Source organism: Stegodyphus dumicola, chromosome 4, assembly GCF_044657685.1.
Source record: "Stegodyphus dumicola isolate Sdum_Otavi_A_Nest chromosome 4, ASM4465768v1".
Lineage (NCBI taxonomy): Eukaryota > Metazoa > Arthropoda > Arachnida > Araneae > Eresidae > Stegodyphus > Stegodyphus dumicola.
This window is the reverse complement of record NC_140771.1, coordinates 52,620,443-52,647,498: the sequence shown is the minus strand read 5'-3', so window position 1 is coordinate 52,647,498 and position 27,056 is coordinate 52,620,443. Positions and strand designations below refer to the sequence as shown.

General features: G+C 31.4%; 1 protein-coding gene across 3 annotated transcripts in view; it reads right to left on the bottom strand.

Moving 5' to 3' along the window:
* Window positions 1–27,056, bottom strand: part of pcx (pecanex) — a 267,343-nt gene that overhangs the window by 117,952 nt on the left and 122,335 nt on the right. For all 3 annotated transcript variants that reach the window (XM_085814871.1, XM_085814873.1, XM_085814872.1), the window contains 4 exons: window positions 25,602–25,634; window positions 16,490–16,664; window positions 13,361–13,471; window positions 10,060–10,151 (listed from right to left, as the gene is read on the bottom strand). In XM_085814871.1, coding sequence (XP_085670997.1) covers window positions 10,060–10,151; window positions 13,361–13,471; window positions 16,490–16,664; window positions 25,602–25,634 — 411 coding nt within the window. The remainder of the gene's footprint in view (window positions 1–10,059; window positions 10,152–13,360; window positions 13,472–16,489; window positions 16,665–25,601; window positions 25,635–27,056) is intronic.

Genomic DNA, 27,056 nt, shown 5'->3' with positions numbered 1-27,056 from the left:
TTTCTTCTCAAATAATTTTGGATAGAGGTACAGCATTCACATCCAGTGAATTTGCTGATTACTGTTCTAAAGAGAACATTAAGCATCATCTGATTACTACTGGCTTGCCTACAGCCAACGGTCAAGTCGAACGTATCAATCAGACTATCATAACAGTTCTTTTAAAGTTATCTTTAGAAAATCTGGCTCAGCTGTATAAACACACAAATGAAGTGCAGGAGGAATAACTCAACGTACCAGCGAAGTATACATACCCCACACTTTGAATTGCTCTTTGGGACAAAAATGAATGCTAAGCGTATTGATTGAAATGATCTAAGCTGAATTTCAAGCGAATTTTGAAGCTAAAAGAGAACTTAGAAAACATGCAAAGCAAAAGCTATTTAAAATTCAGGAATAATATAGGAAGACATACAATTTAAGGAGAAGAGAACCAAGACCTTACAAAGTCGAAGATTTGGTAGCTATAAAAAGAACAGAGTTTGGTCCCCATTTGAAATTAAAACCAAAATAGCTTCGACCATACAGAATAATTAAAGTTAAAGGAGGAAATACTTATGACGTAGTCAAAGAAGGAAGTAATGAAGGTTCCAACTGTCTTAAGACGAAAGGAAAGATGCTTAACGACGAAAAGAAAGACGCCTAAAGAAGAACGAGAGGATGCCTAAAGATAAAGAAACTGTGGTTAAAGATGTTAACTACTGTTTCTATGGCAGATGAAGCTTGAAGACGATGTTTGCTCATTTTCTTATTCTTGAAACTGAAAGACAATCAGGATTCTAAAAACATTTAACTTTTATTTTTATTATCTTTCTTGCTCTGTTTCTGTCTTTTCTTTGTATTTGCAGTGTCGCCTGAAGGACCAGACGAGTGCAGGATGGCCGAATGATGTAGCGCCAATGTTGAATACCAGATAGCGTACAAATTGCAATTCGTATAATTCTTTTAATGTTTTATTTTACGTTTTGTGAGTTGATAATTAGATGAGTAGTTGGCAATTAGATGAGTGAGATGCAGTAAAAGAACGACGACAATAAAGACGTAAATAAAAATGTATTGAAGAAGTTTATTCAGTTTATACTAACTTATTTGTTAAAAATGTAAATACTTTAAATGTAATTAAACATGCTGTCCTTTCAAGTAGATTCTTAGATGTCTTTTCTAGAAGGTATTGCCCCATATATAATGAATAAAATACAACGTAAAAAGCAGTTCGAAACCTAACCAAACTGCGCGCTGAAAACACACCAGATAAATGAAAACATACCAGGTAATAAACTGCAAATTAGGTGCAAAAAATACCAAAAAAGAAAAGAAAAAAATAAACATCTTTCGGTGTATCATTATCAAGAGGTGGCTTCTTTTGCTGCACCATTCATCTTGCAGTTTGAAATTAAGCTTCTGGTTTTCTTTTATTTATTGCATATGGTTCATTCCGAATTAAATAAGGGATGGATTTTAAAAGTATTTTATTTTGCATTATATATACATGTATACATGCAGTACCCACTGCTTATTAAATTATTTATTACATTCAAATTTTCAGGAACCAAAACAAATACATTCTAATCAATAGAAAAACTACCATTTATTACACAGTCAAAAGTATTATTATACAGTCAAAAAAATTAAAATGAAATCGGGGGAAGAAAGTGCCCACTGTTTCTTTGGGAACTACTGTGGAATGATAATACAGTCAAAAGTCATTAATCCAGATTCGTCAGGACTTCGGTGATTCCGGATTTTCAATTTTTCCGGATTAAAGATCATCAGTTTAAATCTGGTACGATGGCATGCAGAAATTATAAAATTAAAAATATGAAACCATAATTTATGAAATAAAGAGCAATTATGATCTAAATGGTATCAAAATTTACAAAAAAAAAGGTTAATATTTATTTGTTTACTTTATTAAACATTTCTTTCAACATGTGCATGCGTAAAGCATACATTGCACATAGTTGAAATTAGAAAATTGCAACCAGAAAACTATTTGATGTGTACTCGTGATATTTATAATGACGAGGAATTTTATTTAAATCATATCAAAGACGGAATACATCGAGATGAAATACTACATTTAGTAACGAATTATAAACTGAAAAAATAAAAACATCTGCCCTGAAGATAAGGATAGTGCTGACAGATCAACTTCCAGTTCATTGCGTGCCGCGACGTCCCCCCCCCCTGGCAGAGCAGCGTGAAATTGATAAACAGATTTCGGAATGGTTAGAGAAACAAAGGATATGCCATTATCCATTTTTTGCAGCAATTCCAATTTTTGTTTGATGGATATCAAAACATACTTTCGCTTTGTAGATCTTTTACATATTGGTAAATATATATCGGAAATTCTATTTGACATAATCGAAAGTTCAAGCTTACTTTTATAAAATTACTCTAACAGTCTGCAAAAAATAATAAGCGAGATCCAATTTGAAGATTAAGAAACAACGCAATTTGCAACATTAACTGAAATAGATAATTAGATAATTTTACCTTAGCTTATACCGTCCATTATACATTAAATGCGCATGTGTAACGTATTCTGCGCATGCGTAAAAATATTACGCCATGCGTAAATGCCTTTGCGCATGCGTGAACGCATTATGCATTGATGCATGCGCAGAAACTTCGTAGCTTTGAGGTCCAGATTATAGATCATTCCGGATTATCAACTTTTGACTGTACTCATTTTCTCCAATTATTAAACTCAGATTGGCAAAAGACTGATTCTTCAGTGAGAAAATATCCTACTTGTAGGGTTTTCATAATTCATCTATTTGACACATTGTGGACTGTAGCTTTATCAGATTTTTCGGGTATGTAGTGCTTCAATAAAATGAGTTTGAGTAAAATTTTCCTTTCCCCTGGTCCTTGTACATGTAAGACACTGTTCACTGTTTGAATTGAACTTAAGCAGAATTTCTTTATCATAAGGTTAACAAAAACAATTCTCTAGAAGAATTGCAAATGAGTGAAGGCACTTTCTCGAAAATCAGCTGACACAGGTGCAATTTTTTTATCCCATCTTTTTAAGATTCAATCTTCAAAATCCTCCACTTGGGATATATACATTATATTCACAGAGAGTTACAGAAATGTTCATGAAATGCTTCTAAGCATTACAGCACATTAAGAGTCTCTTAATGGAAAGAATATGACAGCTTGAAGAAAAAACAGTAAAAGCATTTGTCATGCTTGTGATTTTGAAGGGCCAGATTGACTAAATAGACAAAAAGCAATTTTTCTCTTGGCTAGAAGCACAAATCTTGAAGTTAATAAATTACTGAGAGAAGTTTTTGTGTGTGTGCTCAGCTTGCAGTTCATCGAAATGCCAAGCAAAAAGATTTAAGAATAGGGGGTGGAGATATGCTGTTAGAAGATTTTAATGTTGTTCATAATTGCAGATCAAGGAAATCTACATTTAACCTGACAGTTTTCCAAACAACATTGCGTAATTTACTTAAACAAGGGAATATAATTAATGAAGAATTGGTAAAACATGCAATATCTCAAGAAAGCACAAAAGAGACACAAAACCGAGAGACACTCAAACTAGCTTTTCTAGAAAGTTTTCAAGCTATACAGCTACAAAATGCTTCTATTTTTAGCACTTTTCACTAATTTGATAAATGCTAGAAGAGAATTTTATTCAATTGACATAAGGCTCACAAGTTGGAGAAAGAAAATTCCAACATTATTCACCAGGGACTATGTATGGTGAGAAGGAAGAAACAGAGCATCATGCAACTGATAACTGACTATGAAAGTGTAACTGCAAAAACTGACTGTGAAAGTAATAACATTCCATTATTAATCAAAAATCGAAGCAAATTCTAAGAAAAATCCTTGAATGTTGATCAAAAAAGCTATCAGCAATTTTACGAAATTGACAATGTTGAAAATCTGCTGAACAATATGAAAAAGAATAGTTGTTTATAAGACATTGAATTTCATCAAGAATATAACAACAAATATATTTTATAAAAAATTTTAAAATGAATTTAAAAGTTTCATAAATAACTAAGTTTTAGTGTTAAATTTAATTATTATTTTAGGATAAATTAAGGAATAAACAGTTAGTTATAATTTCACTTGAAAAGTTTAAAACTGTTATCACAATTTGCTATATACAAATTGTCATTTATTAAACTCAGCTGCTTAATAAACTCAATAAAAAGAGCAATGTATGTTCAATGTAAAGATTCATGGATGCATGTTCAATAAAAAGATGGAAGTATGTTCAATAAGAAGAGGGATTTATGTTCTTTATGTATATTTCTAAATTACGATATGTTCCTTTAATTTATTTATTACATGCCTTCATAAAGGACTTCTAACAAAATAAGGAAAAGAATGACTCGTGTTCACATGACACACTATATTTATATACATGTAATGTATGTCTGCATATATTACAATATATATATATTGTAATATATGTAGTATCCGTAAGTGCGACACAACCACCAGAGGGCCTCACCGATGCGCCAGCAGCGAGGTGAAAGATGAGTATGACATAGACAGAGAGACTCTTGTGTTATCCCACGCGAAGGTGGTGAGCTGCACGTGAAGGTGTAGAATAAGGAACTGTAGTTTTCCACGCGAAGGTGGTAAATTGGACTGTACTGTTTAATACATCAGCAAATGCGAGTAGGCACTAATCGGTTATGTGATAAGACTGGTAAAAGCTATACATAATCCTCTTTGTATCAAACGGCACTTGTATTTAATCTAATTTGTACCTTTTCTGATTATCTTATTAATTAAATGTTCTGTAGTGTGGAAAACAAAGTTGGAACTGTTATTTAGCATCTTCAAATCCCCTACTACAGAAAATCTGGGGGCCTGTCCGGGATATTTGGATATTTGGATACTTCAGAGAAGGTACTGTGAAAACTTTGCTTTATTTCTTTCTTGAAGATAGTGATACTTTTGTTTCGTTTTTAAAATGAGTTTCCTAAATAATTTAAAGAAAAGTGATTTAATAGTAATTGCGGAACAAATTGGACAGACTGTTCCAGAAAATGCTAAAAAAGCTGAAATTAGAAGAATTATCGAAAATTCTGATGTTTTCAAAACGAACGTTGAATTTGTTCGTGGCGTCGTCAAGTCGATCGCAGAGGATTGGACGCCTAAAACAAGTAATGAACACTATTTGTTAGAGATCGAACGTCTTAAACTAGCTCAAATTGAGAAGCAGATTGAATTAGAAAGTTTAAAATCACAATCATTATCGAGTGATAGAAGAAACGCGCAGACTAGTGTTGAAGATATTATTAAAAGCGTCAAAACACTAACTATAGCTGTACCTCAGAAACCGGAAGCTATGCATTTGTTTTTTCAGTCACTTGAGAAAGCTTTTACTACTAAAAGTGTACCAGTGGAGTTAAAATCAGAAGTGTTGATTAATATATTAGGTGATAAATGTAATAATGTTCTAACGCATGTTTCTGAACAAGAAATCGCGGATTATGATAAATTAAAAACTCTAATCTTGAAAGAATTTCAGCCAACACCGCGTGAGTGTTTGAACAATTTTAAAAATGCGCAGAGACATTCATCTCAATCACATGTTCAGTTCGCGTCTCGACTCAGTGCAACTTTCAATTATTATTGCAAGTTAAGAGAGGTAGATGACTTTAAGAAATTGTGTGATCTTATTGTATCTGATAAGTTGTATGAAACTCTTGATTCTAAAACAAAGGAACATATTAGTGTTCGGGAGGGTCAAAGTTGGTTCCCACCTAATCAATTGGGAAGAGAATGTGATTTATTTTATTCATCCAGGGGTAAATCTTTAGTTGATACCAATAACACACGAATCGAAACTCCAGAAAATAAAAAGCTTAATTTTTCCAAAAACAATCTTAGAAAAGCTCAGAGCAATTTCAAGGATTCAGGGAAGTTTGTAAATCAGGGCAGTAGTAAACCAGAACGTATTTGCTATGTTTGTGGGAGTAAAGGGGAATTATTTCATTTTGCTAGAAATTGTCCCAAATGGTTAGGAAAGGAGGAAAGTTTGTCTCCAAAAAAGATATCTGGGTTAGAGATTGACTCGGACAATGCAGCTAGAAATAAGCTAGAATTTATTGAACTGTTGATTGATGGTAAAAAAGTAAAATGTTTAATAGATTCTGGAAGTGAATTGATAGTTGTAAAGAAATCCCTTTTTCCGAATAAATTATCAAGTGGATGTATCGAGCTCAAAAGTTCGTTTGGTCACGTGGTTAAAGCGGAAACGGCTAAGTTTATTTTTTCTTTATGCGAAAGCAAAAAACAAAAAGAGACTGAAGCAGCGATAGTTGATGAATTGATAACAGACTGTATTTTCCCCCCTTCCTGTCTAAAAATGATCTGTTGTGACCAAATGATGAATACGCAATATGAAAATGATTCCGTCTCTTCGGAAAGGAATTTTTTGTCTTTTATTTCTGCAGCCATTGAGGCAGACAGCGAAACAGATTCATGGCATATTAAAGATGAAGGATTATGCAATACTGTTTCCACTCTTATTAATGAGTATAAACCGTTAGAAAAGCCACGCAGTACAGACTTAAAAATGAAAGTAATATTAAAAGATGATATTCCAGTTTCTCAGCGTTCGAGGAGAATTCCTTTTGCTGATCAAAAAATTGTTGATAATCAAATAGATGAATGGTTAAAGGATGGGATTATAAAGCCGTCGTGTTCAGAATATGCTTCGCCAATTGTTTTGTGTAGAAAAAAATCGGGCAAGAGGATTTGTGTTGACTTCAGGCAATTAAATAAAAAAATAGTTAAGGATTCTTTTCCTATGGCACAAGTAGAAGAAGTTTTAGATCGTTTGGGTGAAGCAAAGGTTTTTTCGACATTAGACTTAAAGAATGGTTTTTTTCATGTTCCAGTTGAGGAAAACTGCACTAAATATTTGGCATTTATTACTCATTCAGGCTTGTACGAATTTCTAAAAGCACCTTTTGGTTTGTGCACGTCCCCTAGTGTGTTTCAAAGATTTATTTATAATGTGTTTAGAGATTTAATTCGGGATGACACTGTTGTTACTTACATGGACGATTTTATTATTCCAGCACGAAATGAGAAAGAAGGCTTAGAAAAGTTGAAACACGTTTTAGAAGTAGCCAAAGAATATGGTTTGGAGATTAATTTTAAGAAATCCCAATTTTTGAAAAGAAAAATAGAATTTCTCGGGTATGTTATTGAGGATGGTACAATTCGCCCCTCTACTGAAAAAACCAGGGCTGTTCAAAATTTCCCGGAACCCAAAAACCTTAAGCAGATTCAAAGTTTCTTGGGCCTTACTGGGTATTTTAGGAAATTTATTGCCAATTATTCAAAAATAGCGAAACCATTAAGTGATCTTCTTCGTAACGGAGCAGAATTCAAATTTGGGCCTGAACAAAAAGATGCATTTAATAAATTGAAAGAACTTTTATCCACAAGTCCGGTTCTTCATATTTTTAAACAAGGAGCACCATTACAATTGCATACAGACGCAAGCAGTCATGGTTTCGGCGCTGTATTGCTACAAAAGTCAGATGATGGACAGTTACACCCCATTTACTTCATGAGTAAAAAAACGAGTCTCCAACAAGAGAAGCTATCTAGTTATGAGCTTGAAGTTTTAGCTATAGTAGAAGCTCTAAAGAAATTCAGGAATTACCTTTTAGGATTTAAGGTCAGGATAGTTACGGATTGCGATGCTTTCCAGAAGACCATGTTTAAGAAAGATCTAACTTCTAAAGTGGCGAGATGGGCGTTACTTCTAGAAGAATTTGACTACGAAATTGTTCACAGATCTGGGCAACAAATGAAGCATGTGGATTCCTTGAGTAGAAACGCGGTCATGATGGTTACTTGTTCTCAGGGAGAAATTACAGCCAAAATTGCAGCTGCGCAAAGAAGTGATGAGCGTCTCCAGTTGCTAAAATCCTTAGTCGAGCAAGGACTAAAGAAAGATTTTCTAGTGAAAAATGGAATATTATACAAGTTTGACAGAGGTCATGAGTTACTTGTGGTACCCGAAGCATTAGAGCTAAAATCATACGTAGTATCCATAACAAGGGACATTTCGCAGTGTCTAAAACAGAAGATCTGCTAAAAAACGACTTTTATATTCCTAACCTTAGAAAACGAATTGAGCAAGTTATTTCAAATTGTGTAGAATGTATTTTGTGCGACAGAAAACGAGGTAAGAGCGAAGGATTGCTCAATCCCATACCAAAAGATAGTATCCCTTTGAGCACTTTTCATATCGATTTTATAGGACCATTACCTTCGACAAATAAGAACTACAATCACATCTTAACCGTGGTTGATGCATTCACAAAGTTCGTATGGCTCTATCCAGTAAAGTCTACATCAGCTCAAGAGGCATTGCAGAAGCTGAAACTGCAACAATTAACTTTCGGTAATCCTTTGAGAATTATAAGTGACAAAGGTACGGCATTTACCTCTAAAGACTTTGAAGATTACTGTAATCAAGAGAAGATCCAGCACATATTTACAACTACAGGCGTTCCTAGAGGAAATGGACAAGTGGAAAGAATTCATCTCACTCTGATTCCAGTCCTATCTAAATTATCCATAGATGATCCAACCAAGTGGTACAAATATGTTGGCGAGGTACAAAGGATCTTAAACAGCACTAAGAGCAGAAGCACAAAGAGTTCTCCATTTGAGCTTCTCACTGGTGTTAAAATGAGAAATCGAGAGGACTTAAAGATTATGGAAATTCTTGAAGAAGAAGAAAGAAATACTATGATGAAAGATCGAGAAGATATGAGAGAAGAAGCAAGAAAAAACATTCTAAAAATTCAGGAAGAGAATAGAAAAACATACAACAAAAAGAGGAAAGAGGCACAAGTATACAATGTGAACGACTTAGTTGCCATACAAAGAACGCAATATGGAGGTGGTCTAAAGTTAAGGCCAAAGTTCTTCGGTCCATATCGTGTAACAGCGAGGAAAGGCAAAGATTGTTACCAGGTGGAAAAAGTGGGACACCATGAAGGTCCTGGATGTACCACTACAGCAGCTGATCTCATGAAGCCGTGGACTTCTACTATATAAAACCATGTGTGGTTCTTCCGCACTTTTCTTTTTGTTTTTTTTCCCTTTTCTTTTGTTTTTTTTTTAAATTTATTTTCAGGTGCTGTCTTGATGTTCCAGTGTTGCTGATCCGTGTTTTCGAGGACGAAAAAGCGTCAGGAAGGCCGAACTGTAGTATCCGTAAGTGCGACACAACCACCAGAGGGCCTCATCGATGCGCCAGCAGCGAGGTGAAAGATGAGTATGACATAGACAGAGAGACTCTTGTGTTATCCCACGCGAAGGTGGTGACCTGCACGTGAAGGTGTAGAATAAGGAACTGTAGTTTTCCACGCGAAGGTGGTAAATTGGACTGTACTGTTTAATACATCAGCAAATGCGAGTAGGCACTAATCGGTTATGTGATAAGACTGGTAAAAGCTATACATAATCCTCTTTGTATCAAACGGCACTTGTATTTAATCTAATTTGTACCTTTTCTGATTATCTTTATTAAATGTTCTGTGGTGTGGAAAACAAAGTTGGAACTGTTATTTAGCATCTTCAACTCCCCTACTACATATATGTAATTAAATTTATATATATATATATATTGTAATTAAATTTTATTAAGTACTAAAATTATAACCTACTAAAGTTTTACAAAAATGCAAAAGAAAAAGTGTTCTCTGTGTGTAGAATATCATAAATTTGGTAATTAAAGTGGATGGGGACCAAAGTGGTAATGTAGAGATATAAAGCAACTCAGTATACACAATGTAAATTAGTTAATGCACATCAGCCATCAGTTATATAAATTTCCCCACTTGTCTGATAATCTTAAGCCTCTCTCTCTCTTTTTTTTTTTTTTTTTTTTTTTTTTTCTTTTGGTTACTTATACTCACATCTCATGACAAACAAGTTTGAAGAGCTATTGTAAAAAATTATAGCACTATACTGCTATGCTTTAGTGCAAAAATGTTTCATATTAACATATACTTCAAAACTTGGCATAAAATTACTTACCCTTAGAGCAAAATATGCTAATCCATACAACACTGCAACAGTTGCAATACTCCTAACTAAGCAATAAAAGGCTGATATGAGACTTGTACTAGCTGAAAAAAGTATGAAGGATTTAAATGTTAATTATATATATCAGATTAATAATATTCCAAATATTAATTTAGAAGTCAAACAACAAAAATCAGAGTCATATTTTCAAATTTTTGTTGTTTGACTTCTAAATTAATATTTGTTCATCGTGTTATTGTATCTTAATTATAATATTCCATATGTTGCAATATAATCACACATTTTAACTGCAATGTGCTTTATAATATATTATGTAAAGTACACTGTTATTATAATTTAGACAATTTAAATTGCAAAACTCAATGCACTTTCATAGTATATAATTTTATAATTAAAATATTAAAATTTCAATTAAAAAATGTTAAAAGCAATCAGAATTTTACGACCAATTTATATAATGTGAATTAATCAATTATAATTAAGTATTTATAAGTAGACGATAAATGTGTCTTGAATTAATTTTCACTGATTTTACTTATCATTAATTGTAGCTAAAATTCATTTTAACAATACATTTTTAAAAATTCTATATTCACTTACTACTATACTTCAAATAGTGTTCAGAAAATCATTCCAATTGTTTTAAAAAGTTATATTATTTACTTAACATTAGTTTGTTCAAAAATAGAATGAAGACGAATTAATCACATACAGTGCAATAATTATCACATTTTTTTTTCCATTGTATGTTAATTGGCAATCAAAAGAAAAAACTGTTAAAAATAAAACATTAAATAAAGAAGTCATTAATTACTGTACTTACTAGCGAATTTCCCCATTTTTTTTACTAATTATATTGTATGAAAATCGAGAGAGGAAAATTATGCAAATAATTTAATTTTTGAAGGACACAACTGCAGTGAGAAGATAAATTAAAAGTATGGATGCAAAAATTATTGACAACTATCATCATATTATTTACTTAAAAGAAACCTATATTCCAGTAAAATATTTTCATTTCTCTTTCCCTGCATTTTAAATCTTGCCCACTTTTATTATTGTCTATTGTTATGCCCTTTTCTTCAATTCATTCAATGCTGCTGGAACTGCTCTGTGTCATCTGCTACAGTTTCCGTATTATTGACATCACTATTCAGTGTGTCTTTCTATGTGTAATGATTTTCACAATTACTACAAGTATTAGATATTTCTGGATTCTTCTGGTTCTAGCAAAACTGTGTGACCCTGCTAACATTCACTTGTTATAAAATTTTCAGTGATAGTCTTTGAATGATTCATTCACCGATATGCCCAATGGTTACAGAAAACATATGTTCTCCAGGAATGAGAACATAAATGTTGTCTGTTCTGTTATTTTTCTTAAAAACCTTCCAAGAGATATTACATTGCCTGTCCAACACTAACTGCAAGCTGTCCAATAATGGTTGCAAAAAACATATGTTCTCCAGGAATGAGAACACAAATGTTGCCTGTTCTGTTATTTTTCTTAAAACCTTCTAAGAGATATTACATTGCCTGTCCAACACTAACTGCAAGCTGTCCAATACTAATGGTGACTTCTTATGCAGAAGAGCACCCAGCCAGTGGTCCATACAATTTTGAGCCACTTTTTCATTAACACAGTTATATTTTCATAAACTTTTTCATTAACACAGTTGGTTCTAATAGAACTGAGTGAACCTGCTAACATTCACTTGTTATAAAATTTTCAGCGATGGTCTTTGAATGGTACAGTCATTGGTTGCAGAAAATGTACGTTCTCCAGGAATGAGAACAGAAATGGTGTTTGTGCTATTATTTTTTTTTAAACCTTCCAAGAGATATTGCATTGCTGTCCAACACTAACTGTTAAGCTGCCCAATATTAATGGTGACTTCTTGTGCAGAAGAGTCAGTGGTCCATGCAATTTTGAGCTATGTTTTTATCAACACAGCTACATTTTCATCAACAATTTTCAAATAACACAGTCTTTCTTGTGTACCCTGATTATAATACCATTAAGAAGTTTTTGTTTCAGTAACATTTTCCATTTAAAAAATGCAAAAAGCAGCAATTTTTTACAGTCAGCGGTCACTGCTAATGTAACTCTGTACTGCATATTTATTGTTTCTGTAGTACCCAGAAGATAGCCCCTCTTGACTCATTATAGTATTGAAAGGTATATAAAAAAATACAAGATTTTAATCTATGTTTTCCATATGGCTAAGTTCGTAGTTGTATCTTTTCTTTGCTGGATTACAAACCTGTGACATTCCAACACTTTTTCATTACAATACTTTGACAGCATCATTACAAGTGTTGTTCACCATTTTCTTTCATTTCATGAAATAAGTGGTTCATTCTATGCTCATTTCATACTGCCGGGCTTTAATGCCACATTTCTTAATCTCATTCCTTGTTTTCATTGGCATCATTTCATTTGAGACAATTATGCCATTTATTCATTAGTTCTATCATATAATTTAGCACTTCACTGTCAAATTCTGGAAACTTTTCGATTTTTTAGTCCTTGAAATGTTCTCCACTTTGAAATGGTCTTTAACAGTGCATCTTTCCTCCTCCCTCCAGTATCAAATCAAACTAGGTTCAATATCAAACTAATTACAGACAAGTCTGACACTACTAATACACATGAATTTCAAAGCTTCAAATCTAATTTTTGCTGTGCAGCTACACTTCACCCATGGTTCTGAAAATACACAGTACACACACCTCAAACCTTCTCAGTACAAATTTTTTATCTAAAATATTGTTATGAAGATAAATAGGAAAGGTAAACTTGTGCATGTCTGAATGTGTGATTGGTTCAGTGAAATTGTAGACCAAATGTCAGTTTGTGCTTCCTGTGCTGTGACTGGTTGGTTCTTCCACCAGTTTGGCATAAAGTTTAACAGTTAAAACATTTAGACAACATCTTTATAACAGTTTCTGTAACATACCAAGGTCTTCTTGCCTAGTAACAAAGTTACTAGCTTATCCCACTTATTTCTCACAAAGCCCAAAGCCCTCATAAGAACATTTTATTACTTTTGGCAAGTTATCATTAATAGTGAGTGAAAAGGAGAAGGTTTGACATGACCTTCACAAGTGGCTTTCCATTTTACAATTTAGGGAGCTCTCTTTCTGAATGTCTTTAAGAAGGGAGAAATTACATATTTACTTTGAAAAACTTCAGAATCTTGTCCTTTCTACAGAAAAAAATATATTAAGAGAAAATACACAAATATGGAATTTAATTTTAGATAAAAAATATTTTAGGAATAAATAATACCTGTTCCACCAAATATATGAATGTCAATCTGTTCAATCAGATACATAAGGAATGTATTAACTTGTGGTAGTAAACCCAAACTGAAGATCACAGGAAAGAACAGCACAAAAACTACAGAAACATATATTTAAATTATTAGTTGCATGCCTATAAATAATCCATGTAAAATTTATCATAAAGCAATTTAACTGTTATAAAATTTGCACTAGATGTAATGTTAATCTGCTCAATCAGATACATGAAGAATTCATAAAGTTGCCAGATCAAATACAGTTGAGAACCACAACAAAACACAGCACAAATGGATTATTAACTAAATTATAACAGAATTCATATAACATACTAATAAAACATTAAAGTCAGATATTTCAGATAAGCGCTTATTTTTTAGAAACCTTTGTGCACTTCACCAGAGTTCAATTCCTATTTCTCTTAAACTGTTCTTACATATAGCAATTCTAAGAAATTTGTATAATGTGAGACAATTATTGGATGTAGTCCAAGGAATCAATTAAAGGAAGTAAATATATGGTGCATCTTCAATACAAAAGTTCAAGTGATTTTTGTGTATGCTTAGAGATGACAGAACAACCCATCAGCTGTATCTGGAAGATTTATTCACACTCAAATAAATGGCAGAATCAAGAAGAGATGAAATAAAAGCAACAAACAATTTGGCAATGTTCCTAGCATTCTATTATGGAAGAGTACATGCCCAGATGACTTCAGTTACAGCAAGAAAATGCAGTAGTCATTTATGAAAATTCAGCTCAAAACTATTACATACTCCTAAAAGGCTAAAGGCTCAATCTCTAATGGCGACATTATAAAGAAGTATAAATGGGCAAAGAATATGTGATGTTATGATTTATTGTAGTCAGATGTTTAAAAAACAGAAAACTGTAGAAAAATAAGTCTACAACAAAGGTTCTCAACCAAGGGGACTCAACAGATTCAGGAAGGAAATATGGTCAGCATTTTATTTAGTTGTTAAGTATTTTAGTTTAAGAATATAAAAAGCTACTTTTATGAACATGCTATGAATGCTTTTATGCTTAGCTATGAATATAAAGCTACTTTTTTTTAGTTCAGATATTTATCAAAATTTTCTAATTGTGATACTTTTTGCAGTCTAATTTATAAAATATATTAAGAATAATCTAAATAAACACATGTATGCATTTTTCGACTTTTGGAAAGGAAGGAGGAATGATCTAGCAATGGTAAAAAGAGTACACAAAGCAAACAAAACAGAAGGTGGTATTTTCTGATGCAGTATATCTAGTCTCACTAATTAAAAGTACGACATCATGCTTCAATTTTAAGTAATGTGATAAGAAGCTGAAATATGATATCATAGTAAACACAACTCAGAAAAGGATTAATTTGGTCATGGTACTGAGAAGCAGTAAACTGGATAAATGTAGAAACTCTATGCACAGGAAATAATTACAGTAATTATTGAATCCTATTGCAACAGTTAATTATAATTACTCTTCACAACTTTACTTCTTAACTATTTTCTCTTCAGAAAGATATTATTATCCAAGATTTCTGCTTCCAGATGAAAGAGCTGTAATGTATTCAAATGCTACATATAACTGCACTTGGGCTGCTGCAATGTGAGGTTATTCAGCAGAAAGATTAACTCACATATTGCCCATAAAACTTATATGTAACATTCTGAAGTGATATCATTCAGTGTATAATTCACACAGTATGCATGGGTAATGCTACTGCAAGAATTGATTAACAACTTTATATGATAATACAGATAGAGAGCAAAAATTGTGAATTCATAAATTAGAGAACTTCTGCCTAAGATCATATTTTCTTTTCATCCACGAACACATTTCTATTATAATTACAGCATAATTATTTCTGAATAGAAACCTTTTCTTGAACTGTTTTTTATAAATTGTGAACGTTTTGTATAAAACCTTTTTTGTAATCTTTTGTGAATCTTCTCTTATAAACTATGATTATACTCTGTCATCATTCTAATCTTTCACAAGTTTTCTGTGGAAATAAGTGTTCAGATTAAGATTATGGTTATGAACCATGAAGGCATGCTAGAAGGAGGGAGAAAATAGCTCTTGTACTCCCCCTTTTACAAGATGACTGGGGATTAGAGGACCAAGTCGGCAAATCTTGGTGGTGAAGAAACATAATCCACTACCTTTTAGTTTGGGCCCCGCTGTAGAATCATGATTTTTTTAAAAGCGAGAGATGTGAAAAATTAACGCCCTCGCTGGGACTCGAAACTGGTCCTCTCAAATACATGCCGAGTGTGCTACCATTATACCACAAAGGCACATGGGTAAAAGAGAAAAAATACCTTATAAGGTTCTTTCTGAGTTTTCCAAATACTTTTCAATTCATGAATCTAAACTTTTCGCTCAAACAAAAAAAAAGGGGGGGGGGAATAACTGAATCATAAAAATCATAAAATTAATGTTCTAAAAACAGATGGGTGTTGTAAAATGGACAAATAAGTACAAAATTCATGCTAAAAAGCAATAATAAAGTGGTTAAAATGAAAAGCAAAGAAAAAGGTACATCTAAAAGTGTCTGAAAGTTACATCATTTGTTGAAGTTTCCATTATTTTCCTTTATGTGGAATAAATAAAAGGTTATCAGAAAAAAAAAAGTAGTTTATTTTTCACACACTGAAAGTATCAGGGGGGGAGATAATAATTATATTAAAGTTAAATCTATTTTTATAATTACACTATGAATGTTAAAATATCTCTTAAACATTAAGAAAAATTTAAATTTACAGTCTAAAGATTATGCTCTAAAACTCCATTCTTTAAAAAAAAAAAAAAAGAGAGAGAGAGAGGGGGGGGAAAGAGGGATGGTTTCAGTGGCTTACTTATTTTCTTATTTAGCCCCTTCACTAGTAACTATCAGTTTTCATTAAAGGATGCATTAAAGAAACTTTCTACTTTCATATTAAATTTATGAGAATTCACAGAAAAAAAGAATTCAGAACAGTTTGTTTTTTAAGCATTGGATTTTAAAAAGGAGCGGTAATGTATAATTTATTTCTACTGCAACACAAAAAGTCTCATTTCATTCATGTACACAAATTACAATTAAATGTCTGAAAATTTAAGTTATACTTACTAACAGCTATATCTTTGGCTTTGATAATGAGATCACTAGACAATAAAGCAATCCCATACAAGGTTACTGAAGGTAATGTCAGCCTATAATCAATGCTTGTTTGAAAAGCATTTAACAGCAAGCAACAGAGACAAAAGTATACAGGACGGCTATACAAAATGACTCTGTTGTAACCCTAATAATAAAAGTGACTCTTATTATATATGAAATATTTTGCTTTTTAAGTAAATTTTAACATTAACATTAATTAAAAACTACTAAATGTACATAACACTGATCAACATACACATGGTGATTGAAAAAGGTAGCCACAGTCTTTATTTCACAAACATTCATTCTAGATATGCTCTATCAATTAATAAGTTCTTCAGAATATGATAGATAATTCTATGAAACCTTTTTAACATTGATGCATAAATTTCTGTAAATATAAAATCTAACTTTTCATATGATTCCAACATAATGAAAATTTTAATTAGTAAAATATTCATAATACTTTAATAAAATAAATATAATAACTTTATTTATAAAATAAAAGGAGATATTCTATAATAAATTCATCAAACCAAGATATTTTTCAAGATGTATTACTAGGGTTCATATACTGTGAAACGCAAAATGTATACAAAATGAACTATATAAAAAGAATTAGATTGGTTGGTTACGGCAAAGCATATTAAACAGAAGGTTAAAGAGAAGTTTGCTTTCATAAAGGACTTTCTATGGTAATCTGGCTGAGATTCATGTTATGCATAGGAAATAAATAAATAAAAATAAATTATTCACCCAAACATAAATAAATAAAACAAAAGAATAAAATAAAAATATATTTGACTGAAAAAAAAAATAAACATTTAATGTTCATAAACATTCAGTTTAACTGCACATTTATGTTTTTCAGAAGAATAAAATTTCTACTAAAAGGCTATATGGTTCATATTCATGTTACACATACGAAAACAATAAATAAATAAAAATACAAAATAAATTATTCACCAAAACGTAAATAAATAAAACAAAAGAATAAAATAAAAATATATTTAACTAAAAAAAAGAAGAGGAAGAAGAAGAAACAGTGTTCATAAACATTCAGTTTAAATATACATTTATGTTTCTAAGAAGATTAAAATTCCTACTAAAAGGCTATGTCATTCATCAGATCATAGAACTCAGTACATGAATCTTTTATACTTTAAATGTACTGACAAACTGGACCCTCCTCTTTTTTTTTTTACAAGCTGACATAGTTTTTAGAAAAGTCTAAAGTCTGGTATCAACAAAGACTTCAGGACTTCAAAAATGCGATTAACCTTGTGCAAGAAAGACTGATGACTGAAGTGTGAAAGAAAATAAGATTTCAATTCTGTCCAAATTTTTAAAAAAATCTTAGCAAAGCACAAAAATATGAAAATTTAGAGAAATGTGTAACAATACTATTTTATACTTCTTATCTATAAACTCATATAACTATTTTAGCTTTTCTATTCTTACAGTAAAAATGCAAAAATACCTATACATTTTATTTTTAATCATTTATCTATAAATGAATTAAAAATTAAGGATCCATAACTCAGCGTCACTTTACACACGGTTGGTGAAAAATATGACCTGAAAACAATATTTCTAAAATTTCCTAATAACATTAATTCTACCTTGTGTTCTCCTTCCTTCAAAATTTGTGTGCACTGCTTGCACAGTACAACTGAATAACGTTTCACATATCAAATTCTATAAAAGTTTAAGTAATACGTTAAATTAAAAAATTTGGTATAACTCTTATAAATACCAAAGTACACAAAAATGGAACATGTTCAACATCAAATCTGTCGGAAGCATCTATAATTAAGGAAAAGGGGAATACAGTAGAAGTCCAGAAATCTGCAAAGCTTGGGACCAGAGGTTGTGCAGATTTTAGGATTTTGCAAATTTCGAGACAGAAAAGATAAATCATAATATTCAGGCTCAAAGTGCAAAATAAATAAGGCATATTAGATACATTTAATTAAATTATTATATACATTATTACAATAATTTATTACATGCATTAAATTATTATTATATATATAAATTGATTATATTATATTATTCATTTACATTAGGCTCCTCTATTTTTGAATCAACATGAATCTGCTTCCCCTTTTCTCTCAGGAGCAGTCCTGAAATTGGTACTCCATCACTCGGGCCCTTGCCGGAACCACTCGTACGAGACTGCATCGAGGTTTGCCGATTTCACCTCGTGTAAAGATTTCCAGTTTCGAATTCTGGTGTTAGAATCACTGTTGCTGTAAAATTTTAACAGCTTATCTTTATTTTTCCATATATCACACACGGTCCGTGTCGCAATTTCATACGAATCTGCTATAAACCGAGGAGTAGCACCTGCCTTTCATGTTTTGCAGAATTTCCACTTTTTCTATTATCATCAATGCAACGTGATTATGTTTTTCAAAGTTGCAAGCAGTAAAATCATGAGAGCATTTCTTATCTGTCATTGTATTAAAAAGCACTGAAATTTAAAATATTCTTAATTTATCCACAAAATATCTGGATAAAAAAAAAGACAGCACTAAACAATCTCGTGAAATAACAAAGCTCAGAAAGTACAACAACGTGAATCGCGTACTTGAAGGAAGAGTTAAAGTGAATCATCTGCTTTTTTACCTCTATGCAGAGTGAGAAAAAAACTTTTATCATGATGTCAATAATTTGGTATTTCCAATAACTCATTTTATTTGGTAATTATGACATCATTATCCAGTAAGTATTTTTTCTTCAATATTTCGTACTCCATGTTGCAGTTTCCGAAACCTACAAACAGAATGTTTATATTTTGAGAGGGAACATGGATTTCAGGTCGGCGGATTTTTGGTATTTGACTGTATTTATTTAATTTTTTATTTATATTTTTAAACCATATTTTGAAAAACTTTTTAATTGGAAATAAATGTTTAGAATAAATATTTATCTGCAGCGTTTTCAGAAAACCACATTCAAAATAATTATGAGTACTTGATTGGTTTTTGCAAAAATAACAGCTATTTCGGCTCAAGCTACCTCACAAGTGAGGTTCCATGCAGGTATAATTAAGAAAATCTCCCCCTCTGTTCAGTTTAATGAGTAAGATTAGTTTTTCTGCCTATGGTATTTTCAGAACTTCAAAAAACATTTTATCTTATATTTGGCTACTTTATAGTTTCTATATTAACAACTATGTTATATATTAGCTTAACCAAGATATGCACCAAATACAGAGGTCGACAGTATGCATCATTAGAAAAAATGTAAAGTATTTTAACCCTCTCAGCATAACGACCGGAAAATTCCATATAGAAAGCTGCCTTCTATATTCATTATACATGAAAATTTCTACCAGCTTTTAATATATCTGGTTCTGGTTTGGACGTAAATTAGAAGAAAAGGAATCAAGGTACAAAATGAGAGAATTATTTTTTAATTAAATCATAATAAGACAATACCACTTATTCATGACATTTTACGGAAATTTTAGGGCTAAACCCGTAACGCTCGGAGGGTTAAATTTCCAATTTCTTTAGGAAATAGCTTCGATAATACTGAAAAATTAGTCTTATTTTTTAACAGCCATTTTCTGTGAAAATATTTTTTAATAAACATAGTGAAAGGAAATCCCCCCCCCTGTGTTCCAGTTTTCGTATATATATTATTTGCAACTTATTTTAATATTATATTTACATTTAACTCTCAAATATTTTAATTTGTTTCAGATTCAACTACAAAATTTAAATAATTATTTATATCACATCATAAATTTACTAGTACAGGGTTCGCTCACATTTCTGCACATGGAAATTGAGTACTTTAAAGACTTTTAAGGACCATTAATGAAAGAAATTAAGGACCTATCAGCAAATGCGAGCTGAATAAATTCAATTAAAATTCCATCAACTTAAGTCAGAACTCCGTTTACATTTTACTAACAGTTTGCCTTATGCTGATTTTTTCTTTTATGTATCATTTTGCCACGTAAACGTCTAGAAGTTTAGTAAATAGCAGGTAGATATTATGTCAAATGGCATAGGTTAAAATGAAAAATAAAATCATAATCAGCATGATTTGTAACAGAAGACTGGCTGTTGCCAGTACTGCTGGTTGCCAAGAGAGATCTGTTGATCCGAACAAAACATAAAGCCTGATGTAGTTTTGAGGTTGGCAAGATTTGAAAGTTAGTTGTGCTCCATCTGTCTGACGCAGTTAATGCTCATGTAGCTTAATTTAGAGTTTCTGACACTGTAATCTAGATAATATATTTTAAGGTTCCAATAAGCCATTAATGCACCAGAGGTAATAAGTTGTTTTGTATTATTTTAAAACTCACTAGATGCAAAGAATAAGTTTTACATTATTTTTTACATTTTTGTGCTGTATCTTGTAACCACAGTAAGGATTAAAGAAAGGCAATAACTTGCTTTAATATGCAGAGATAAATTTAAAAGGTGAGCAGTTAGTTACAAATAATTAAATTAGGTAGTTAAATAGCCTTAATCGTTATAGATTTACATGACCATTATTAAATTTTATTTATTTTTTAAAAACATTTGTTGAAAAAGCACTATTAAAACCCCTATCTAATAACATTTTACAGTTTAAAATGCATGCAATTTTAAATTGTCGGTTTTAAATCAATGACATAACATTGATTCTTAAATGGTGTTTGGGTAATTCAAGATTAAAAGCTAGCAACAACACATAACAAAATATTTATGCGTCTTTTTAATTTGAAACCTTCTCAGACATTTTGTCTTAAGTTATATCAATTTTCTTCTTTTTAAACATCTTTCTTAACAATTAAAAATTTATTTCAATAAACAAACCAATGTTCCCATTAGTTTCTCTGTGTTTTATCTACTAATTTGCCAGTCTCTTAACAGTGTACGTAACTAGGTTTTACTTGATCTGGTAAAAGTTAAATAGCCCAAAACCTCTTATAGACATGAAGCAAATTATCGCTATGTCTTAAAGTAACCGCAAAGTCACATAAAGGTTTAAATAAACCTTTTATTTAAAAACAACTTAGAACATACAGGCATGTTCCTACATTGACAAAAATCAACTACAGCTTGTAGTTATGCAATTAAACAGCTACAGTCAAATTCAAACTAAAAATGTGGACTAGTAGTCAAAGACTACACAATTTAATTTTAATCTAAGCTGGCTAAGTAACTCTATCGTCGTAAAAAATTTAAATGCTAGCGGCAAGTAAGAAATTCATCACAAACGTTCTGTAAAATACATCCATTGTGTGTTAATATAATGAAGACATTTTAATTTTGTCATTTTTTTCTGGAGCCTTCTGGAATTGTGGGTCTGGAAATCTTGCCTTCAAATCGTTCTAAACTTTCCAAGTTGCAATGTGTAAAATCCTAAAGAAAAATTAGCCCTACCAATTCTGTAAGAGAAAAAGGGCTAGGTAAAATTAATTTCATAGAAAAATTGATACACACTCTGACAATTCTAAGACAATTACACGGGGGAAAATTCTTACCATTCTTACCATGAAAAAATTAAAAAGAAATTTTTAATTATATAGCTATTTTGCTTTTGCTATGAATTGTTTTGTAAACTGTGCTTTATAGCATTTATTATCTTGTTTATTTTTCAGATTAAAAATAGTATATAATAAGTCGCCAAAATGGAAAGGTAATGCCATTTTATAATATGACAGCAAAATAAAATAAAAACGTTTTATTTTAAAGTTATTCCTTAAATGTAATTTAAATATATTTCCATTATTTTAGTTAAATTTATCAGTGTTATAATGTTTCCAAAAAAAATAATCGAAAAATTCCAAGATCTCCAATTTAAAAATTTTCTATAGAAATTAATCTTAAAATCGTCAAAATGTTGATATGTTACCAAATTTAGAGTCGTTTAAAAGAGAATTCATATCCCCAAAAGCAGAAATTTGTTTAAATGCTCTTCATTAGGAAACAAAATGAAATAATTTTGAAATGCTTATCTTTGACTCCTTGCTCAGACACTCCAGTATCCCCACCCTTTACATTAGAAATAGGAACAAATTATAACCCAGGAACCCATTCAAAAGATAATCATTCAGTGAATTGTCAAAAATATTCCTCCATGATGATAATTCACACTCAAAACAGCAGTCATAAAAACAAGACAGAAATTTCAGATGATTGAAATTAAGGACCTTCTGCCAATTTCAGCCAAAATTAAGGACTTTTAGGGACCCAAAACCAATTTCATAAAACCTAAGGATGTTTAAGAACTATACAAAGTCTGTGGTAGTTAGTTATTAACATTGTAGTATTTTGTTATCATTTTGAGTAAGAGTTCAACCCACTGTCAACTGATTGTCTTGTATATGTACCATCAAGAAATGCACTTATTTCCCGGTCGGCACGCTGGTACGCCAGAACGTTTTCTCATTCATCCCCCCAGCTGCCACATATTTGTACCAGTAATTCAGAACATTTTAAAAACTATAACTTTTGCAAAAGCTGGCATTGCAAGTTCATACGATTTGATATACATGTAGTTTGACATCCTCAAAATGAAAGAAATGTGACTAACTCAGGGAGCAAAGGAAGGCAAACACGAGATTGTCTCTTTGACTTACTACATTATCTACATTTGACTAGTTCTGTCATGATGTCTGTAAGTACATGTCACATAACTCAAAAACGGTTCACCATAAAATGTTGAAATTTACATTGTTACAATGGAAAGATATGCTAAGAGCAGCAACTAAGAAATTTTCTCTCTCTTCCATCACGAAATGCCTAAGGGGGCAAATTTCAACACACCCCTGACAAGAATGGGTAATGGCCCTCATTAGCGCAGGGAGAAATCTTCTTGATGTTTTGAGATAAAGACCTTAAACTGGCATTAAAACTAGAAATTTATTAACAGTTTAGAAAGTGAATATATAGAGAAAGAAAACTAAAAATTTCCTTTTTATAGCTGTTTAAGGAATTTAATTTTTTTTCAAAATAAACTTTTATTTTTAAATATAAAATCAATGATTTAAAAAGAGAAAAATAATTTAATATATGACTTATTGAGAATATGAGCTTAAATAATTTTGTTTACAAAATTCATCTACAAATTACACTATGAATAATAAAAACATGGGATAATTTGATAAATTTATAAATCTTAAACTTTTGCCAATGTGATTCAATTATTTCATTTTGTTAAGAGCCTATGCCTTTATTATTTGTGTCATAAAACTCTGTATGAATTTTCAAAAGAGGCTTAATTAATTTCCAGTTCTGTTTAAGCTATATGATAAATTATTTTTCTCCTTTTGGTTCATTAACGATTTTATGAATTGAAATAAAAAAAAATTATAAAAATATTTGTTTTTCATTTTAATCTTAATTATTCAAATTATTTGATTGAATCAAATTATTCAATTTGAATCAATCAAATTATTCGATTGAAAAATCATTTTTCAACAAAAAATAATCAGTACTTCACATCCAACACCTTGATATCATAGGTATTTTACACAAAAATTAACTGATATTGTTTATAAATATTAAAAAATCTATGCTGTAAATTGCATGACTTAATAAATTACATGATACCACTCTTGCTGAGAATGTTATACAAACATTCTCAGCAAGACTGGTATCATGAAAATTCAATAATATACTGGATTTACTACTTCTTTTTAGAAGGTTTTAAAGGGATATGTGACAAATTGACTGGCAAAATGCAACTATTTCGAGACAAAAGTTATTAGGGTATAACTTTTCAGAAACTAAACGTATACTCTAGATTCGTTTTTTCATTTAAAATAGACAGATTGTGGCTTATATAAAACATTTAAAATGTAATTAAAAGCCTAACGTTTTTAAAAATGATTTGTTGTAAAAATGAGTTGAGTAAAAATGTTTAATTTCTCTTACTTTTGTCTAATCTTTTGTGACAGTGTGCTAATTTAGTAAACTTTTGTTAACAAAATATTGCACCAAACATCTTCAAATGTTGCATGATGGTTAAAAACATATCACTAAGAATGATAAGCAGTATTTTACACTTTACTTGAAAAGATATTAAAAATAAATTAGTAAAATATTTTGGAAATCATAGAAAAAATGGTATTAAAATTTTAATGTATCCAAAACTAATAATCATAATTTTTTATATCCTGCACAGTTTCAAAGAAGTAGTTAAGATAAACAACCATGAAAAATGTAAACCTTCCAGGTTGAATACTTTTTAAGAAAAGTGTACCAAAATTTAAAAAAAAAAAAAAAACACATTTTGAGTAAAACTGAAAAAAACATTTAAACACTAATAATTTATAAAAAAAAATCACTTTAATATTTTCCTGCACCATAATCGAGTTGAATTGACATTTTTGCATCTAACTGTTTTTGTTTTATTAACTTATGTTTCTTTTTGGCCATTTTAGAAAGCTTTTAGTAAGGGAAATGGGCCTCAACGAATTCTATCAAAATCTATTTTTGCAAAGACTTTACCGTATAAAATCCTATTTGTATTCCTAATAATTCCATTACTTTACTGCGGCTTTGTACACCATCATTAAAACGTATTATCGCATCTAATAAACATAATTTTAATGAGAGAACACTCACAAAAACAGTTTTGAGAATGAGAGTCCAGATGCAATTATTAAAACTTTCATTTGGATTTTGAGTTCTTCCGTGAATATAATTTGACAGTAGATTTTTTTATCAGAGAGGCTTCTAAACACACTTTGAACAGGTAATAAAACAGGTTCTGTCAAAGACAGTTTATGAATACTTTTTACCAGCTGATATGGCTTTACTGCCGATACACCAGACATCTATCCCTTCTAAGCTGGTGAGTTTGCTAGTGCTTGTTTAAGTTTTGTAATGAAAGATTTTGTTTCTTTAAAATTTCAAAACATGCATAAATTATATATTTTTGAAACTGTCTCAGGCTACTTTATTTTTTTAGCCCAAAATTGAAAATTTTAAAATTTTTAAGTCGTATGTCCCCTTAATGTATAGTTTTAATAACTTAATTTTAAGGAAATCAGGAAAAGAAACAACTGTGATACATTTGTACAATACCAGATACATAACCTTATTTTAAAAATCAGAATAATACTTACATGTGTAGGAGAGGCTGCATCAGGCTGAACACTCTGCAATAATAAAAACATTTAATTTGATATTATTTATTAAATAAAAGAAATCTGAAAATTTATTTTTTAAATAAAGTTTAGTAATAGATACAGGATGATTAGAAAATTTTATAACCCCTTTGAGAAGGGGAAAGCAATCACAATACCTGAAAGGAAATATATTTTTTTATCAGAGCACGAACAGCATTGAGAAACGAACAGCATAATTTTACATTAGGTAAAAGAGCAAGATTTACTAATACACTCTTTTGCAACAAAATCGAAGCACCATGACCATGAAGGAAGTGGTTGTTTTTGAGGTAACTGAATATGTGTATAGCTCATTCACAGATAATAAAATGATTATTTATTTATTTATTATTATTCCACCTGCTTCACCCCTCAATGGGCACTACAGGTCAGTCATGTTATTCTCATCGTTGCTACAGCAACCTATTTTGGTTGTTTATCTTTTCAACCTTATTATAGATAAACAGACTTAACAATAGTTATTACTTTTGTTGGGTGCTCCAACTTAAAACTTTTTGGGAATGTGAGTATAAAATTAGCAAAAAGGGTTAGCTAACTTGGAGATATTTACATATATACATGAGTAGAGGCTTGCTGCCTTTACACTTCGTCAGGTGCCTAGACCTGGTTATCTGCAATGATTATGTTAAAAATCAAGGTCATAGTACCTGTTCACGGCTCACAATCACCCATCGAGTGTTCAAATTGGTAGCTGGTCGAACTGCCCCTCACGGCAATGCATGCCTGAATTCATCGAGGCAAGGAGTGGTAGAGGTTCCTAATGTCATCCTGTAACAGATTCTGCCAGGCATTCATCAGTTGTCGCTCCAGATCTGCGATATTTTGTGGTGCCCAAATCTGGCGGCCTACTAGGCCCCAGACATGCTCGATTGGTGAAAGGTCTGGTGACCTTGCTGGCCAAAAAACTGTATCAACCACACGGAGACAGTCCAGAGATATGCGAATGCTATGTGGCCTGGCATTATCTTGTTGGAAAATGGCCCCAGGATGATGTGCCATGAAGAGTAATGCAACTAACAGCAGGATGGTATCAACATATCGTTGCGCTGTTAAAAATGTACGGAGGATGACTAAAGATTACCTGCTGTTATAAGAAATAGCACCCTACACCATTATACCAGGGTTAATGGTTGCATGCCTTTGTAAAACAAAGGCTGATTGGGACCGCTGGCCCCATCCTCTCCAGACACGAACACTGTGGTCATCTGCTTTAAGAGTGAAGCGGGATTCATCGCTGAACACTATGCAATGGCAGTCTGATGGCAGCCATGATGATCGGCTGTAACACCACTCCAGAAGACTCCGCTGATGTCGTGGGGTCAAAAGCAAATATCTTAAAGGCCTCCCTGCCTCAGACAAGCGCCCTGAGATGGTGGACGGTACCACGGGAGA